The 13420-nt window shown below is 38.7% G+C and overlaps 1 protein-coding gene across 9 annotated transcripts in view; it reads left to right on the top strand.

Moving 5' to 3' along the window:
- The window catches only part of EBF1 (EBF transcription factor 1), a 387329-nt gene that overhangs the window by 22490 nt on the left and 351419 nt on the right, over positions 1-13420 (top strand). For all 9 annotated transcript variants that reach the window (XM_077137554.1, XM_077137549.1, XM_077137553.1 and 6 more), the window contains exon 6: positions 1987-2055. In XM_077137554.1, coding sequence (XP_076993669.1) covers positions 1987-2055 — 69 coding nt within the window. The remainder of the gene's footprint in view (positions 1-1986; positions 2056-13420) is intronic.

The following is a 13420-nucleotide window of genomic DNA, read 5'->3' as shown; positions in this document are numbered from 1 at the left end:
ACATTTAGTCCAGGCAGGATTGTGGCGAGGTTGAGAAAAAAGCCACCGGAGGCTTGCATCCTACCTCTGCCCCCTTGCTGTTTGGAAAAGGAAAATGAGGGCGAATTTGGGCTTCCCATCAGGTTTCATCCCTGTGTATGATCTGCCTCTGCACAGCAGAGCTGCTCACTATTAGGAGGAACAGGGGATGCAGCAGAGGCAGTGAAGCTGCCACTCGCCCAGCCCTGGATTTGCACCCTTACTGCATTGAATCCATGCCCTGGCACTTAGAAGTGGGTGTTAGAGTTGCCCACATTTTCCGAACAAGGAAAGTAGGACTCGATGATGTGGAGTGCCTCGCTCAAGGTGCCCCAGGAAGGTCTGACCCTTGAGCCAGTGTTCATAACCACTATGCTATTCTGGCAAATTCTCACAATGTAGGAACTCAGAGTTCAGGGTGGATGGAGTTTATTTTTAAACTGCTTACACTTCCATTCCCTTGTTTCTTCATCTATCTCTTAGGTATTGGAATGCTTTGGGCTTTCTATCCCAAAAGTATTGGCATAGTTGAACGCAGGCCTGGAAGAATTAGTTTCCCCTGCATCAGAAAAGCAAAAGTGGGTGGAGTGGCTTTTCGTTGGGGCTTTGACAAAGGAGATCCAATTCTTACTATTGCTTTCCGGAGACATGAGAGGCAGAGCATTAGCACCAAGTTTGGAAGCTGATTCTCTTCTCAGAAATATATTGTTACAGCAAGGGAACAAGACTTCCCAACTTTGGCAGAAGGCTCCCTATGCTGGGAATATTTCTGGGTCCTGAAAATGAAGTTCAATGTTTGGTTCTTTCCAGCAGCTCTCTAAATTTAGGCTCTGTGATTCACTAAGCCATGCATGTGTGCACAGATTTGTGTGTGTGTGCAAGAGAGAGGGAGAAAAGTGCATATTTGAATTGTGGCTTGTGGTAAAGTTAACCCCTTGGATTTAACTTAAAATCCCTCCTCCCCCCATGCTTGACTGATCAAATATGTACTTTCACAGGATGGCCCTTGGTGTAGACTGGCCAGTGGATACATTTTTTATTTGTAAACAAGTTTCAGATGGATAGTCAATCCTCCCTCCGGCATGTTTCAAAAAAACACTAATTTATCACCTTTTGCAAGCATCTCCAGTAAAACAAAACAGAACAAAACAAAACAAAACAAAACCTGTCAGCCTTAAGATCAGATCTAGGGTGGGATTTTGGTAGTGGCTGTTCCGTCTCTGACCCTAATAAAGAGCATCCATTTTCAGAGCTGTGCTAACCATTGGATGAACCGTCCATAATGCTACCCGAAAACCAAAACGATGGCCAGCGCAGGCCATAAAAACCAGAGTGCACGTGGCTCTCCACGTTTTTTTTCATCTTGACAATTCTCATTTTACTAATTGTGTTGTGCGCTTGTTCTCATGAAGTTGGTTCAAAGGTAAACGCTTAGAGCTCTAAAATTTTGGAAAGGCTATGGTTGAAGGAAACTTCTCCCATGGAAAAGAATGGAGAAGATAAAGGACTCCATTAAATACAAAATGACTGGAGGGGGAGAAATCACTCATACCTCTTTATGGAAGTGTTCCATGCAATTAGTGTGATCTTGTGGGAAGAGCGCTCGAGCCACCCACAACCCTGAATATTCTCATTGGGTAGATGTAATGATAATGCACTTCACAGTGAACTCTTCCAACAGCACGGGCAGTGATGGGGAGACCCCACTGTAGGGTTGTAGGGCCATCAATTGCAGCCAGGGGAGAGCCCCTCTCCTCCCTCCTTCTTTGTGCAGGGAGAGGTTTAAGCCTGGCCATTAACCCATACGTGACCCAATAGAATTTTCTGTCCCAGGGATCCGTTGATTGCCAGGTACGGCTTTGTGGTAATTCTAGCATTTGCAACCTAGCAATTTGAACCTTCTGTTTGCCTAAATGATGATTTTTCGTTGTAATGGTTGTATTAAATCCTTTTGCTTTTGCTCCATAGCCGCTGTTGTGACAAGAAAAGCTGTGGCAACCGAAATGAGACTCCCTCAGATCCAGTGATAATTGACAGGTAGGGACCACTCTTCTTTCACTGGATTTTTATTCCTCATTATAATGAAACACCTGCCTTAGGCCATTCGTGGGCAAGGGTTAAGGACGCACGTGGCCGAAATTTGCCTGCTGGTCATGACTTAAGCTGTGCCGAGGGGTTGCGATTCCTGGGAAAGCCCATGTGGAATGTTTTTCGGAGGCCTGTTTCATGGATTGCTCCGGTTTTATGTCTGATTCATGCTCCTAAAGAGATTTTTTTTTTCTTTCCTGACTTTCTGTGTCTCAATCCTCATGCTGTGCCAGGAGGCTTCAGAAATAAAATAATAATAGTTTGTGATTTATGAAATGTGGTTGGGTGCTTATAAATATTTAACTTTTATTTGAAAAATGTTTGAATCATTATCACTTTTAGCTACAGTAGTTCTGTTGGACGTAATCCATCTACATTTTAAGGTTTTATTTATGCATAAAAGCAGTTTAAAGAGATCTGTGAACCAAGATTTTCTGCTGTTATTTCCCGTGTTTGATTGCAGCTCATACCGTATTGTAAGTTGATTAATTTATCCTGCTTGTCTTAATTATTGTGTTTTTAAACAGATCCATATTACTAATCTGACATGACCAAGTAAATCACTGTAGAACAATAAATCTGTTTTAGTTGTTCCGTGCAATTTCGAGTCAGTGTGTGCACACATTATGCAAACTTGCATTCCAAATATTCATTTTACATTTTAATTATTGAAATTCATTGTATGGAAACATGTATGCAAAACCATTTCTTACATAGCATTACTCATTGAGAGTTAAATGGCCTGGAAGGTTTATAGACACTGTCAGTTGTCAGCGAGTTCTTTCTACTAGCTGGAAAGAGAGTCCTACAAATAAGAGTGACTGATTCCTACTGGAGGAAATCAAGGGTCGGAAAAAAAATCCCCTTTTCGGGCTTTGGTAATATTGACTTTTGACCTCAAACCACTGTCTTTCCAGTTTTTCACCTATTTGGGGCTTGATTTATCATTTTTCAGTTTACAAAAAGAACGAGAGCAACCAAACAGCATTTACTTTGCTTCATCATAATTCATACCAAAAGGCTGATTGTTGATTTTGACTTATGTGATTCTTTAGGTTTACCCCAATCTTGATTGCTGAGTAAGTTTAAAAAGTCTGCATTAAATCAGATATTTTAATTAAATAGCTCTTAATCAGATGACTGATTAAAAACCATACTTTTACTTGATAAAAGTTTTAATATAAGCTAGGAGAAGTATTTGAGTCACAGTAAAAGATGAAAATCTAATGTGTAGTCAGGTTGTGTGCTGCTTATAGAATAGAAGATTTATTTGCAACAGCAGATATGCCATTCATATGATTCTTTTCCCACAGTGGAAAATAAGTTTCAAATGACTAAGGTCAAAAATTTATATCACCTTTATGCTGTTTGTTTCATTTCAACCTACCTCTTTAAAATACCATTTGTAAGTTTAAGCGAGTTTTTCTTATGCTACTATTAAAAAGAAATTGTTCTGATGAAAGGACCCAGGTATTCACCCAAACTTCTGAAACTACCAGCATTTTGTTCTGCCATTCAGTTCCTTTTGGTTTAGAGGATGGTAAGAACCTTACCTTGCCACCTGCAAAGAAAACACTTTTTTTTGGCTTGTGAATGGGTTAAGCTTTTAAGTTCTTCGTTTGTGACTCTGATATAGAAGGTTGATATGACTGTGGTTTGAATAACATTTGATTTTGACCTGTTCCTGTGGGTTGCGATGGCATAAGAAACTTGACTCAGCAGCGCTGTAATTAGCCCGACCGTGTTTTTGAAACAGGATTGTGTTACCTGGATTGCATTAGTGTGGCTTCTATTGTCGCCGCCTTGCATCTGTCCCAGTAGAGTACTTAAAACCTTTTCTTGGCTGAAGTAGTTCAAACAATTTGGGCAAAATAAGTATGCACTTTATACTGTTGGTGGCTTTAGAGATATTACTCATGACATTTATCCTTTTCACTTTTTTTCCCTTTTGGTTTGACAAAGTAGAAAACAGAGTGTAGCCAATCTTGGTCTGTTAAGAGAGAAGCACTTTAAAAACGGCTGAAAACCAGTATCTCTGCACAAGGCCCAACATATGTTTATTTGCTGGCTGTTGCCGCTGTCTCCCTTCAGCTATCTTTTCAAGTGGTGATGCCAGTTGATATGCAAAAGTCCATTTAGCTATTTTTATTTGCATCTGAGTTTTCAGAATTTATTTGTCCTTCAGTCTGCCAAAGGTTTTAAAAGCCCCAGTCCTGTCTGCTGATATGTGAAACTTCCATTTTTAACAACGAGAGAAGAGAATAACAACAAGAAAAGAACGTATGCAAGGAAGGGCAAAATAGAAAAGATTTTTCAATTCCACAAAATTGCTGCAAAGGAAAAAAAAATGATGGCAACCGTGTTTGAATTTCACAGTTTCCTATTTGATTCTGTATTACTGATTGCATAATATCTGTGTTACGTGCTTAGCGTTTGATTTGCTTTCAGATTCATGGATGCGAATCCCTGCATATTTTATAAAAATAGGTTATGGGGCCTGCGTTCAGCAGCAACAGTAACTGTTTTTACAAGATGCATGCAATATGCAATTATAGAGCTGAGGATACAGTTGGTCGTTGTGCTAGGATTTAGCATAGTTTTAATATGCAGTCACCTTTTGGACACCAATAACTTTTAGCTCCTTTTGCTTGTCCTTTGGAATTTGGAAGAACGCTGCTATTTTTATCAGTCAAAAGACTTTCAGCAGTGGTTATTCAGGAAAACTATTTATAGGTATAGTTTCTGGTCAGACGGCAATGGTGAAGGGTAAGCTATTTTCTTTGTTAAATTGCGGTTGTATTATTTGTTGCTGATGACTTGGGGATATCAGCTTGGCATGTTGTATCAAAAAAGTAGAATTAATAAAATCAGCAGTCACATTCTGTGATTTAGAAAATGGATTTCTATTTCTTTCTATTATAAGAGCATGCAATGGAGTGAGAAAAATATGACCCAAACTCTTTTTACAATTGTGACAATTTGTCAAGTTGCTTCAGAAAAGTTTATAGGAAAATTGCTTTAAATGGAGGAAGTGTACAACTGGAGTTGACTGCCAGGTTATATCTCTGCCTGATGGCAAATAGCTTGATTAAGAAGCATAAAACCCAGCCTCTGCCCAATTATCCAGATATTTGGGCTGTGTAGATGTGAGAAAAGTCAAATGTGTTATGTTTAATAGCTGACGACGAGGAGCTAATAATAGCAAATTTCATTATGGTTGAGGTAAAGGGCTATGTGTGGTAATTATTGTTAAAGTAAAAAGCCAAAAGTGACTTCCAGAGAATTAAAGTGGAGATCGCTTTCTCATATTCACACAGTAACTCATATTTGATTTTAAAAGGTTTGCAATAAAATTCATGTTTAGAAATTGAATATATTGTGGTTTTATTACCACACTGGATATCCTTGTGTCCTGACCGTTTTCCTTGGAGTTATCTTAGTTCAATAAATAAAACCTCATTAGACAATTCCCATTTCAGCGAGTTTATTAAATTTTGCAGGAGTAATTAGCATAAGCTGTGCTAATTTTTCTGGAAGACTAATGAGGGAGGTTCTTAATTAGGTTTACCTTGTAAGAATCAGAAAAGATGATAATGACAAAAGTCACACAGGGTAGTCTGAATTGGGAACCCAGTTTTTCCTAAGTCTATTTAAAAAATCTTTCATTTTTGATATGCAAAACTTCTTTTTTTACACGCTCAGACTGAATATATTAAGCACGCTGATGGTTATCCCATATCTGGTTAGTTAGGATTACATCCATTCTTGATCTGCCTGACAAAAGTCTTTATTTTCCTACTCTTGCCTCACTAAACTGTCTTTGAGCAATTACATGGATGAATACAGATGGTAGCACAAAAATATTTCTTTCTGTCCTCCAGTTGTGCTATGGGAGTCCTTTCACACAAGACCTGAAGTTTCTGGTCAGATTTGAGTTGCTTTATTCCCACAGGAAGGGACAGAGTTGTGGCTCAATGTTTGCTTACTTGCTTGTTTTTTCAAATTAGGATCAGTGTGATTGATGAAATACTTATATTACTAAGTAAGGGGAGAAAATGAGAGTCCAGCTCTTTATTTCCCTGTACTGTGGATCCTCAGCAGTGGAGAAGTGAATATTTTTTTTTAAATGTATAAGGGTATAAATAGTAAAGGATGAAATTCTTCCCTAAATTATGTCCTCCTGTCTTGTGGGAATTAACACAGTCCTTCCAGGATTCAAGAAATCTTCAAGTTTTGGGTTCTTCACAGCCAATATAAAAAACATGGATTTTTAAAGTCTGTCAACTAATAGGTTTGTGGTTGGTTTATGGTTGGTTTATGGTAACCATAACAGAGTTGCCATGTCTTTCTTTTCCATTTATAAGAATCCCTGTATCTACAGCTTGCACCTATGAGATATAGGCTTGACGTGTGATGTTAAACAAACAAAAAAAACCAAAATACAAATTTTGTAACATGAAAAACTCATCTGCTTGGGGTTACTACTGTTCAGACCACAGTTATCAAAGGTATCCCCCCCCAAAAAAAAAACTACTATGCTAGTTTTTTTAAGGACTTTCTGAAAGTCTTCCATTTCTAAGTTACTTTCATTTAGGTTACACGTAATTGAATTAGTATTATGATTAATGTGTAAAACACAATGTTCAGTAATGAAAATATTAGAATGCCCATTTTACCTGTTGATTTTTATATTATATCCATCATATGAACACAAAAGATTAACCCTGTCAGGTTTGCTCAGACAGTTTTATTTAAGATCCATTCCTAAAAGTCTAGATGCTAAGGTAGGACTTTTCCAAAAAGTGCAGAATTGTATTGTCCTACCCTCAAGCTAATTTTCTCGATTTAATAAATCCAGTCTGTTTATTTAATGCATTTGTCTGTCTCTATAATAGGGAAACAATAGTAAAACCTTAGGATTGTTTTTTTTACCATTGGGTGGGAGGGGAGTATATTATTATAGGATTCTGAGGCATCTGGGCCCCTAAACAATCAATGACTTCCTCCTTGTTAATCTTATATCATCAACAATGAATTCCAAAATTTCATTAAGAATTTTTTCTTTTTTGTCCTTTGTAAAAATAAAGTTTCTCAAATAACATGAAAATAAACACACTTTTATTAAAGTTGCAAATAAGGCAAAGTTTTGTGGCTTCATTTTATTGATGTTAGAACTATTATTATTTTGGGTTCCACCATTTTAGGAGGTCCAGCCACTAAACATAATCGTTCTGAACAATACACAAGCAGCTATCTGGGACAGGAAGAGCCAGAGGTGTAAACGTATTTCTCAGCTCTCTGATAAATCTTTTATAGCACCTGATTTCCTAACCTTGAATGCTTGGTTAAAATAAAGGGAAAACTTGACCCTTTAAAATTTTGCCACAGGCGAGATAATTGTTGTCCTCTTTGCTGGTTTGAGGGGTTTGCATTTTTTCCAAAAGTGAAAACCAGTGTCAACACCGAGCATGGATTTACAGCTATGTATTAACCTTAGTGTATCTAAACATTTGTTTTCTAGTGGGAATTCATATGTGATTATTAGAGATAAGACTTATGTGAGCATCACTCCACATTTTATCACATATCAGATAATACCATTCTGAATATGCAATGAGCCCTGCGTATTTGTGTGCAGTGTGCTACCGTGGTAAGAAAATAACTAATACAATAAGCTAATAGCAGTCTATATTCCATTTGCTATCAGCTATTACTCAATACACACCCAAGATACATTAAAATGCATTTCAAATACGCTGACAATATATCATAATGCAAAGTACTTTTACATGGTATAATACTACTGCAGACACTGTATAATGAACAACAGTGGTTTTCCTGTAAAGGAAATAATGGCAGCAACTTCCAAGAAATGTATTTAACGGAGCTTTAGAGAATCAGCAGTGTGTGTGTGTAACGGCCCTGATGTCAGCTCACGGGGTGGGTTTTTTTAAATCACATGTAATCATGACCTCACTTTTGTAAGAGATCTGGAAAAATACAGAAAATCAGTGCAAAGTCCCCTGTGTGTCATATTACTACTTTTGCACAGTCAGTTTGTGATCAGAACAATCGCTATATTAAACATGCTTTTACTTTTCTAATAGAAGTTGCTTAGAAGGAAAACAAAAAAACTCCCCAAGTGCAACTCTCCATTGATAAATTCCCCTCAATCCTCCCTGCTTCCAACCCCCAACCAAACTCGCTAATAAAAATTGGCCAGATTTTTAAAACTCTCTTTAGAGGCTCCTGCATATAAAAAGATGATATTTTGGTCATCACGATTTGCATAAGGTGTGATCTGAACTAGATTGCCAATTCTTCCTTCTTCTCCCTCTCCTCCATCCCATTTCTCTCTTTACACACTGTGTAACTCTATACTGTCCTGGCCAGTGTAAAAGTGACCTAAATACTCGGATTGCAATCAATGCAATATGGCGAACGGTATAGGTTAGCCTTTGGTTGCTTGCTGCCTTTAAAGGTGGGGGCAGATGAAATCACCCTCACAAACTATTTCTCCTGATATAAACCTTTGTCCGGGAGCAAATTAAGGTTTTAACATTACAATACTTATTATGATAGAATTTTAATTGCCCTCATCTCACTAAAGTGTGAAGCTGAATGTGTGTGTGTGTGTGTGTATGTGTGCATATTCTTCCTTGGGAGGGTGTTTAAACCATAAAACATTCTAGCCTTATATTTTCTTTTGGGGTGGTCACATATGAAGTAGAATGTTCGCTGACATAAACGTAATTAAACTGATTCTGGGGAAGGTAATACCATTAGCATTTCATCTATATAATGTATATTCCATATTCAGTGGGAACAGAGTAATCTTCGGTGTGCTTTGGGGATTTTTATCTTTGAAGGTAAAGTGCCTGGTTCCAGTTCCAAACATGCCCAAAACCCTACTTGTAATGACTTAACTAGACAAGCTGGCAAATTATATAGCTTGATCCCACACAATAACGTCCAAAACGGCATTCGGTTACTATCCCAGCCCGCTAACTGTCTGAGGCACAATAGTTTTATAATGTAATATAACAGTAATAGTGTTAGCCAACACATCTTTAATAAGACATTGTCCGCGCCTTCGCCATATGCTACAGAGCAGCCTCTCACTCGGTGGGCCTTTTGATTCCTCTCAATAAGATTATTTCAAATACTCTAATCCCGAATCATTGACTTGAATACAAAAGCCTAGTGACATCTAATAGATGCCTCTTAGCTTTGCTTTTCCTCTTGTTCCTTCCCTTTTTCTTCTCTTTTTACCTGACAAAAAGCTTATAGACACTTGGGCTCTGTCTCTCAGTAGCAGCATGGGGGGCCCCTCATGAAATATAAAGGAGCAAAAAGGACTGACCGAAGCCCGATGAGCTACAGAGTGGAGGGCCATAGATTAAAAGTAAATGCCAGTAAATCCTACACTGTACACTCACTTGTTCTTTTATTGTTTTCTTTAACACTGTCAGTGCCAGTACAGGGGAAAAAAGAGAAAATAACAATCAAAATGAGCACGCACATTTATTTTCTGGATATGGTCACAGTACATATTTTTACAGGGTTTTGTCTCAAATTTTGGTTCATGTAAAGGTGGTGGTGGTTTTGTAAAAAATGCCCCTTTAAGCAGTATCAAGAATCCTTTGAGAACTCTTTTGCCCATTTGCTGCTCAATTGACTAAATATTGATAGTGTGCAGTGGTGGGTGGGGGATGGTTGGGGAGTGTTGGGGCGGGAGGGTGTGGGGTAGACAGAGTCCCTCTGTAGGATGTGAGTCCTGGTAGCTCGTGACATGACAGTTTCCAGGTTGGAATAACTTTTTTCTTTTCTTCTTTTTAAGCAAAGAATTGAAAAATTATCAAAGTGAAATGTTAGGTTATGCTGTTTCATGATAATAGCTGCTGCTTTTTTCACATGAACACTGCCTGCTCTGGACAGTCCCAGGGCCTTAGACTCTGGCGGTGCACAGCTGGATGACTTTTTCTCGTGGTCAGAAGGTTGTGTCCTGGCACCCCCTTTCCAAAGCAGTCACGATTTGACTAAAGCTTCCTTTTAAAAAAAAATCCCATCTGAAGATCAGATAATATTGCTACTTAGAATTTTTTTTTAAATGATTGTGCAATAGATCAACTACTGGGATGCTTTTTCTATTTTAATATGCTTCTCACTTATTAGTATGACAGTCTGTTGGTAACTTTTTTAATGGAATTTTTAATACAGTATTGGATACACAATGGGTTGACATGCCCCTCACAAAATTCAAAGGTGGTTTGAAGAGCCCTGGACTTACATCGGGTTTGTTTTCTCTCATGCACGTGCTCACAGACACACATAAGCTTATCATGCATAAAAAAAAGAAAGATGAAAAGTGAGTGTTCTCTTTTTTATTTATCAAAAAGTTGTTTAGCAAAGAAGTTGGTCAGGAGTTAATCTGGTTATCTTTGAAGCTATTGTTTGTCAAACGTTCATGTTTCTCTCCACAATCTTGGAGTTTTCGTAAAGCCAGGTTCCAATCTCAGGATATCTGTGAACAATTTGAGTCCTTCTTGTAGCTGTTGAAGGTGGAGTACTCCATTCCATAAGTTCTCATATAAAGACCAGCATCTGACTCCTCGCCTATGAGCACCTTAAAACAAATACAATCCAAGACTGCTGTATAGTTAGCATTAATTTATGTCTGGATAGTCCTTGCAAAGTTGTCAAGCTCTTGAAGGTGTTATATTTCAGAGAATTCTTTTCACAAACATGTATGGGTGTAAATGTATTCCATTTTACAGATCTGTTAACTGAGGCACACAGCCTAAGGGATGATCCACTTCCACACACTGAATTAGTGATGAACTGAGTGATTAGAAACTCCTTCTCATAGCTCTCACCCTGATTTTTTACTCTTCTTAAGGCCCAGTGAAACAATGGGTCAGACAATCTTGTTTAAAATTTTCTTGATATCCACAATTCATCGTTTCCATATATCACACTAACTCTGTTCAACTAACCAGTTCTAAAAGACCTAGAAAATTGTTGTACCGTTGCTGGACCAATGTTTGAGTTATGTGTCTTTGTTTAATTTGATGAGTGAACCATTGTGCATTTCACTGGGAAAAACAGACCCTAATCCAAAGAGAAATCTTAGAGAAGATATTTGGGAGGAAGAACGATAGGATGGAAAAGGGATAGATTTTGGATTCCACTGGATGTGGGATCAAATCCCTCCACTGCTACTTATCAGCCTCAGGTAGTTCAGTTTTTCTTTCTTTGAGATGGGAAAAGCCATACCTAATTTGCAGCTCTGTGAAGGTTAAAATGCCTAGCAGTGGGCCTGTGCTTTAGCATCAAGTAGCTCTTGTATTTGATCATAATATATTCCCTGTGGATTTTATTCTCAAAGTGATCATTCCTGTGGAACTTTCTTATATGTAAGGTTGCCTTACTGAGGTCTACCACAGTAATTGAGTCCTCTTAGATGAGGACTCACTCATTTTTTCATTCCACTAATATTTATTGAGTATTATTACACACCAGGCACTGTTTTCAGGGTTGTGGATATAACAGTGAATAGGTCAGCCATAGCTCCTGCCCTCAGGGAGCTTTTAGTGTCTCAAAGTAGACAGAAACTGATAAGTTAGATCAAATAGTAAGTGTAAACAAATAATATATTGTGACTTTTTAAAAAAACATAGAAGAATGCTATTTTAGACCGGGATGATGATGCAGAGGAAAATTATCCCTGGGGTTGAAGTTGCCTTTCAGCTCACACCCAAGTGGTGTTGAACTTGGGCAAACTCTGTGGCTTTATCTCGCTCCTCTGAGCTGTACAGGCACTAATTCAGAGCACGGGCTCCGGAATCAGGGGACTGTGAGCAGATCATTGAACTTCTTTAACCCTGAGTTTCTCCACCTATAGATGGAGATAACAGTAGTTGTTCCGACTTAGTAGGGGTGTGGTGAGAATAAGTAAATTAATACATGGAGACCATGTTCCTGGCACAGAGTACATATTCAGGATAAGATGGCAGTTATTTAAAAAATAAGGTCTGGAATGAAGAGATTTCTAAGACTGTTATTTAGCTATGGGATTCTAATTTTAGTTTCCGTTGGAGTTGCTGAGCCCAGCGAGACTGATGATCTTTTTAGGAGGTAGACAGTAAGCCCCAAGAGGGCTGAGATCACCCCTTTTGGGGTGCTTCCTCAGCAAGTGCCTGGCTGGGAGTAGGTACTTAAGGGATGTTAATGTGAAATGAAAGAAAGAATGATGAAAGCTAGAAGTGTGATTGTTGAATCTGGTGGTCTTATCTCCCTGCATGAAGACAGCTTTGTTACAACCACACAATAAAGTGAAAAGAAACTTCCATTAAAGAATGATGGGAAACAGAAAATGTGAGATAAAATATTAAATTTGTTACACTTAAAAAAATGTTAATCTTCACACGATTACCATGCAAATCTCTTCATTGCCTAACTGTTTAATTGATCAAATAAATCATGGAGCAGACAAGTAAGTGAAAAATCCTGCTGTTGACATTCTCACAAAGCACATTTTCAAGAATATATTCTGTTCACTAGTCAGTCTATTACACAAGATAACATGGATTAAACAAAACAAAACACACACCTGTATATCTCATCCTTTGCAAACAAGTAGATTTCAGAGAGTTTAGGAAAAGCTTTTATTTTTCTAAGGTACTCTGGCCATCTTCCATCATGTCAAGCATGAAACCAGTGGTAGCATGACACATGGGTTTAAGCAGTGCCTTTGCATTATAAACTGGTAGAAGTTTTAAGAATTCACCACTTTTTCCTTCCAGGCAGGTATAATATTGATGTGTTAGTCTGGGCGATTGAAGGGTTAATGAAAAGTGTGTGTGTTCCCTCCCCCCGGCCCCCCACTCCTTACCCCCAATCCCATCATGTGCCTGGTTGACTCTGAAAGAAGGGGCCTGAAGTTGCCCACAGGGCATCCCTCCCGCCCCCCCACCACCACCTTCTCCAAGGCCACCTGGGCAGACGGGAGCTTGCCTCCTGTCCTTAGGACACAAAATCCAATCAGGCACCTTGTCTGCCAGGCTCCCTGACTTGCGATCTGGCAAGATGGGGGAGAAACAGAGGATGCCCACGTTGGACAGGCTGCATCTTTGTGGCTTCTTAGAGGGCTCCTGTGTCTACTGAGGAAGGAAGTTCTTCTTTATTTTCAAGATAAGGTGTCATTCATGAGAGCAATGTGCTGAACTAATCAGGTTAATCGAGAGCCCCTGGATCGTCCTCCTTGCACGGATCTCTTCTTGTTAAAGGCAGAGAGCCCAGAAGGAGAGATTAC

The sequence above is a fragment of the Tamandua tetradactyla genome, chromosome 20 (assembly GCF_023851605.1).
Source record: "Tamandua tetradactyla isolate mTamTet1 chromosome 20, mTamTet1.pri, whole genome shotgun sequence".
NCBI classification, from domain to species: Eukaryota; Metazoa; Chordata; class Mammalia; order Pilosa; family Myrmecophagidae; genus Tamandua; species Tamandua tetradactyla.
Note: the sequence above shows the minus strand (reverse complement) of the source record. Positions and strands in the feature narration are given on the sequence as shown.